Below are 6984 nucleotides of genomic sequence, written 5' to 3' on the forward strand. Positions count from 1 at the left end.
TAAGACACAGTGAAAGACACAAAGTGCACGAATCTTTATTCAAATTCCACCACCAGGAAGATAGGAAAACACCCGGATGGCCAGTGACAAACACTGCCCTTCACATCAAAGGGCAGTGCTATGTGATCAAAACAGTGAAGGGGAGGGCAGGGACTAAATCAAAATAGAGTTGGAATGTCACCCCTTTTATTTTTTTTCCTGCATGAATCTTTATTCAATTTCCACCACCAGGAAGATAGGAAAACACCCGGGTGGCCAGTGACAAACACTGCCCTTCACATCAAAGGGCAGTACTGTGTGATCAAAACAGTGAAAGGGAGGGTAGGGACAGACTCCTGTTTATTTATTTTTTTTTCTTTTTTCTTTTTTTTTCTTTTTAACCCCCACACTACCACCTAAGTGCGGTAGTGCTTACTTTATCCCCAGCACCCATGGTGTGTGTGTGCAGGTGTGATACACAGTGAAAGACACAAAGTGCACCAATCTTTATTCAATTTCCACCACCAGGAAGATAGGAAAACACCCGGGTGGCCAGTGATAAACACTGCCTTCACATCAAAGGGCAGTGCTGTGTGATCAAAACAGTGAAGGGGAGGGTAGGGACAGACTCCTGTTTATTTTTTTATTTTTTTATTTTTTTTTATTTTATTAAACAAATTACAAAACAGTTTACAAAAAACATTGACAGCTGTACACAAAAGACAGCAGTTTTACAAGGGAGAGGAGCAGCAAAGCTAGGCCCCGAACCCTACCGTTCAACCATTTTACAGGGAGAGGAGGACAAACCTCAAATCCCAGTTCCACATATGACAAGACAGTGACAATGACATTTGTACATTAGACAATACCGTTACATACAAAAGTGCAGACAATACAGACAGACTCCTGTTTATATCTGTCAGCCAGTGCTCCCTGATTGGATCAGATTACCAGCCCTAATCAGGGAACTCCAATTCGATGAGGTCCACCTAGCTGACCTCTGTATAATCACTACGGATTCAATGTAGCATTGATAAAGTCGGCATCCCAAAGCAACTTTAAAGGAGTGTTTAGCATTCTGGACGATTGCCAGAACTAGCAGGCCCATCCTCACTGTTAACCCTGACCATTGGTAATTTAAAATGTGATTCCTTTTGAAGATCACTGTTGCCTTAAAGGGTATAAAGCTATGCTGATGGATTGGTTCAAGCAGAGGTGAAGATGTTTGGAACCCTACTTTTTAAGTTGAAAGTTAAGAGTGTATGTTCTGGGCATAGAGTGTTGCGTTATGAATAATTCAGCAGATTTTTCTGAATGTCTGCTGCGATTACAAACTAGATTGTGACGATTACTCTTTTGACCATTTACTCCGTTTCCACTGAGGCTTCAAGTACACGATATTCCAGGTTTTTGTCTTTCCCATCTCCTCATTATATTGAAAGAAGATCATTGTAGCACCTCACAATTGTCTGAACTGTAATTTCTTACTGTCAATGTTTTTTTTAAATTTGCATGCTGAACAACACAAGGTTGATGCTGTCTAGTCTGGATATTTTGATTTTTTTTTTGGGAGGTAGATTGTCCTTCAATCCAACTGCTCCGTGTTAGTGTTTGTATGAGCCTCCTCCTACCCTTTTATTATTAAACTATGGTTGATAAGGTACCCACCAAACACAAGCAACCCTTTTCAGCTCTCTGAAAGGAGTAAGCCCTCCACAACACCATGGTCTACCCCTCTACTACTCCTACACCCTGGCCTCTTCATGCTTTAGGAGTCCCAACACGTACCTTTCTCCTACTGTGCCCTCATTAAAACAAGTGCCCAAACATTCCTTCCAGCTGAGTCAACGATTTCCATGGACTTGTTTCAGTTTACTATCTTGTATTTTCTGTATGCAATGTGGTCTCCTCTCCACTGGGGACACCAGAGGCAGATGGGCCGATTGATTTGTGGAACACATCTGCTTTGACTGTGTCAGCCTGGGTGGCCTGTCGTTTAAATTCTCGGCCCTGCTGAAGACTTTGACCTCGACTTACTGCATTGTTGCCCAAGTTTCCGCTAGAACAACACCTTATCTTTCAATTAGGTACTTTACCACCATCGTATTCAGCATCGCATTCCATAACTTCAGATGATAAACTCCCTCCCATCATTTTGTTTCATTTTCTTTTCATATTTTGGTTTTGTATCTTGTACTCGCACTTTCACACATTTTCTCTGGTTGTGGTTCTGTTCGCCGAGCTGGAAATTTTTGTTGCAAACGTTTCGTCCCCTGTCTAGGTGACATCCTCAGTGATTGGGAGCCTCCTGTGAAGCGCTTCTGTGGTGTTTCCTCCGGCATTTATAGTGGCCTGTCTCTGCCGTTTCCGGTTGTCAGTTTCAGCTGTCCGCTGTAGTGGCCGGTATATTGGGTCCAGGTCAATGTGTTTGTTGATGGAGTTTGTGGATGAGTGCCATGCTTCTAGGAATTCCCTGGCTGTTCTTTGTTTGGCTTGCCCTATAATGGTAGTGTTGTCCCAGTCGAATTCATGTTACTTGTTGTCTGCGTGTGTGGCTACTAAGGATAGCTGGTCGTGGCGTTTCGTGGCTAGTTGATGTTCATGGATGCGGATCGTTAGCTGTCTTCCTGTTTGTCCTATATAGTGTTTTGTGCAGTCCTTGCATGGGATTTTGTACACTACATGCAGACGACAAGCAACATGAATTCGACTGGGACAACACTACCATTATAGGGCAAGCCAAACAAAGAACAGCCAGGGAATTCCTAGAAGCATGGCACTCATCTACAAACTCCATCAACAAACACATCGACCTGGACCCAATATACCGGCCACTACAGCGGACAGCTGAAACTGACAACCGGAAACGGCAGAGACAGGCCACTATAAATGCCGGAGGAAACGCCACAGAAGCGCTTCACAGGAGGCTCCCAAGCACTGAGGATGTCACCTAGACAGGGGACGAAACGTTTGCAACAAAAATTCCCAGCTCGGCGAACAGAACCACAACAACGAGCACCCGAGCTATAAATCTTCACCCAAATTTTCTCTGGGGCCAACTTTTGTTTGTCTCCTCCTTATTGCTACTCCTTTTGGACTTATAGAGCTAACTCTTCTGTCACTCCATCTCACCCAACTTCTACCGTATCTTCCTTTTTGTCCCATGCATAAATCACTCAAGTATTACATTTTCAACTTTCTCTGTTCTGGTGAAAGAAATGTAAACTCTGTTTCTCTCCCAACAAGCTGCCTGACCTGCTGAATTTCTCCAGCATGGTATTTATTTCAGATTTCCAGTATCCATGTGGTTCTGTTGTGTGCTCAGTACATCCTTCCATGACTTTACCCTTTTGGAATCTCACTTTGAGTACCATTCCCACATCTGACTGCCCACTTAGAAGGGTCCCTTCTGAATTCTGATTGGATTTCTTGATAACTATCCCCCTCAAGTGGAAACGTAATTTCAGCATTTATTAGATTACTTACAGTATGGAAACAGGCCCTTCGGCCCAACAAATCCACACCGACCCTCCGAAGAGCAACCCACCCAGACCCATTCCCCTACATTTACCCCTTCACCAAACATTACGGGCAATTTAGCATGGCCAATTCGCCTAACCTGCACATTTTTGGACTGTGGGAGGAAACCGGTGAACCCGGAGGAAATGCAAGCAGACACGGGGAGAATGTGCAAACTCCACACAGACAGTTGCCTGAGACGGGAATTGAACCCAGGTCTCTAGTGCTGTGAGGTAGCAGTACTAACCACTGTGCCACCTAGCTATCATTATGACACCCAGTCATAATTTTTAAGTGAACCTTTGAGCAGGTCACTGCTCAGTCTTTCTTATATATAAAAAAAGGCTGTTCATTCTTTGTTTTCTTTCAAGTTTGTCAATATTTTTACTAGGCTATGTTGTGAACCTTTACAATGAAGGTCGGCTGTGGGAAGAAAAGTGGTTTCAGGCTTAAACCAGAATAGTTGCTGTTGTGAATATTAGGGAGGAACTCCCTCAGGGACTTTGAATTGCAATCTTCCATTCTTCAAGCTTGGTATTGAATAAGTGATGTCTTTTCTCTTTCTCGAACAGACATTGTGCTTACCGAGGAGCATTTGCAAATGATAGTGATGGAAGTGGAACCGAAAATATACCATCAACTTGGGATAAGCTTAGGGCAAACTGAACCTATGCTGCAGCAGATTCGAGCTGATTACCATGACAATATAAAGCAACAGGGTTATCATATACTGTATTCCTGGCTCCAGGCTCATGGAAAGAAAGGTGCATTTCCTACATTGATTAACACGTTCAGGAAATTGGGATATGTCACCACTGCTGAAAACATTGTGGAAAAACTTATTCCAAAACAGGAGGTTACAATTGACACCAGCACACTGGATGGGAGCGAAAATGACAGAGTGGCAGATATGGTGTTTTAGATGCTTTATTAGTTCCCTCAGGTCACCTGTATTCATCAGTGATTTCAATGTTTGTTACAAGTTGCAAGTTATCATGTTCAGGCTAGAGTAGCACTGTGCTCAACTGATTTAACCACCCCAGGCATAACTCGATAAGTGACTTCGAAATTGCAGCAAAAATTGGCAAACATCTTAAAAAGGGGACATTGTAGTGATGGATCTAAAATTAACCGCTCTTATCATTTAGTCATGGAACCCTTAATGAACCTTCTGCCAAACTGAAAATCTCTCTCTGGTACCGTTTTTAAAATAGTTTCTTTCTACTTACTTTGCTGACCATTTATGGAAAAACATAGAAAGAGTGACTTATATGTGAAATGCAAAAGAGAAGTCTTCAGACTAAGTCTATCATGCAAGTGGTCAGTCACAAATGAGTAACATCCATTTCTAATACAGTAACATATGGATATTAATGTCCAAAGCTGTGAGTCCATATCTGCCATTGATTTATGTAGCTTGCCTATTCCAACAAAACTGTATCAGTCTGCATTTTAATCCAAATTTGACAACTTTACCTTTTATGCTGATGTTAATGTGAGCTGAGGTGGAACAAATCAGATTCTGGTTTACTGCACGGTGCAGGGTTATTGCATGTCTGGCCACATGTAGCAGTTTGACTGTTTGCTTTACATTGCTGCAGTGCCCCAATACTTCCCTGTGCTCAACTATTAGATTCCTATTAACTGGACCAAGAAATCCCATTGCACACAGTTGGTGGTGCTGGTCTAACTCTGGGTTGATTGAGGGTGGGAGGAATGTGGGCCCTTGTGCCGTGGGGCAGAAGTAATACGGGTATATCCAATATTTGTTAACTGATTTCTTACTGTAGGAAGTGACACATCAGGGAGATGAAACACGTGTTCACATCTTCTTCCAAGTTTAATTTTCTCCTAGAATAGGTCACCAATCTGTCAGCATGGGCTGTAGCCTCAGAAGCATCACTCGTCATCGAGAATGGCAAAGCAGGGGACTTTCATGGGCACATCAGAAGGACTTGCAGGCTGATAATTAACCTGTTTGACAACATCACCATTGACCAGGCCATCAAACTCTGATGGAGCGTTTGAATTCAGAGTAAACCACTTTGCCACAAAACTGCCTGTCATTTATTTACCACCTCTGTCGAAAACCAAGGGGTTTGTCAAAACCTGGTAAAGCTTTGATACATTTGTGCCAAAACATAACATTAGATTTATTTGACGGGTTAATGTCCTTTTAACTACCTTTTATTAAAACCTATTTTTAAATACTTGTTTTTATTACTACAAACTTAATAATTTTAGAGTTTGCTATGGAATTTTATCAGCAATTTTTTTTTTGAAAAGTGCAAATGCTCAGTTGATCAGTGTAATTCTACCAGCATTGATCAATATAGAGCGTAGAACAAAGGGATATTAAAAAAACTTATTGCATCTTCAATTACTCAGCAGTGACTGTCTTTAAATTCGCTGTTGTTATTTTGGAGTGAGTCATGAGGCAACAGCGCTCCCTACTGACCTTGAGAAAGTTAGCCTGGAGGCCTTGTGATCTCTATGGTGAGAACTTTACTTTTCCTGAAGGCAAGTTAAATCTCGCGGCAAGCCACCATTGACTGCAGTCTGCGGGTGCTTCAATAGTTTCTTAGGAGACGTTTAGAGTCGGGGACTGTGCTCCAGTTATTCTGTAAACTCCAGGCTTGGCTGTCAGTTCCAGTGGAGTATCGATGCCAGTTGCTGCAGTTTCACCCTTAACTGCAGAACAAAATCTGTTACATTGCTCCATGTGCCATCATTGTGAAAATGCTCTGTTCTTGCAAGTGCCTGTTTAATGTGAATTTATCTTGATTATTTCTGGGAGTGCAATATAGAACAAATCTAGGGATTACAGACAGTGAACAAAGCACAGAACCATTACAACTTATCACTCAAAGTTTTAATGATGTGGAGATGGTGCCAAATAAACTTGTTGGATTATAACCTGGTGTTGTACGATTGTTTTTAAGGAGGCGTGAGCTGTGTATTAATGGATTATTAAGTATCAAAATAAGTACTAGGCCTCTTGTGATGCAGTGGCTGTATCCCTTCCTCTGAGTTAGGAGGCCTGTGTTCAGGATCCCCATTTCCAGAGGTGCAATATAACATCTCTGAACAAGTTAATTAGAAAATATCAAAAACAAATACTGTCAACACAGCATTGTCCCATCGTTTGATAGCCAGCTGTGATTCTTAAAGATCTGTGTAGGTCCACAAATGATCTCCCCGGATTTCTAAACTATGGGGCTTACTAAAGATGCATCAGCATGAACAAGAGTTTAAAACAACTAAAAAGGTTAACTCTACTGTTGTCGTTTTCTGCACTACTGTGTTCACTAAATGTTGCTAACCTTAAGGAAACAAAATGGATGATTGGAAACAGATTTATTTGCAACAGTTTCTCTGCTACTCTGTTATAAATGCTCATTACGTAACTAGGCTCTGGGGTAGGTAATCCAGTTCCGGGATCCCTTTCTGCCATTTATTCAGTTCACAGCTGGTTTAATTATTACT

At 41.9% G+C, this 6984-nt stretch overlaps 1 protein-coding gene across 3 annotated transcripts in view; it reads left to right on the forward strand.

The window, feature by feature from the left end:
* LOC122561061 (tumor necrosis factor receptor superfamily member 6-like) overlaps positions 1–6414 on the forward strand; it is a 65584-nt gene extending 59170 nt beyond the window's left edge. For all 3 annotated transcript variants that reach the window (XM_043712418.1, XM_043712419.1, XM_043712417.1), the window contains exon 11: positions 4071–6414. In XM_043712418.1, coding sequence (XP_043568353.1) covers positions 4071–4420 — 350 coding nt within the window. In that variant the 3' untranslated portion in view covers positions 4421–6414. The remainder of the gene's footprint in view (positions 1–4070) is intronic.
* The last annotated feature ends 570 nt before the right edge of the window (positions 6415–6984 follow it).

This window comes from Chiloscyllium plagiosum, chromosome 22 (assembly GCF_004010195.1).
Source record: "Chiloscyllium plagiosum isolate BGI_BamShark_2017 chromosome 22, ASM401019v2, whole genome shotgun sequence".
Classification (NCBI taxonomy): Eukaryota; Metazoa; Chordata; class Chondrichthyes; order Orectolobiformes; family Hemiscylliidae; genus Chiloscyllium; species Chiloscyllium plagiosum.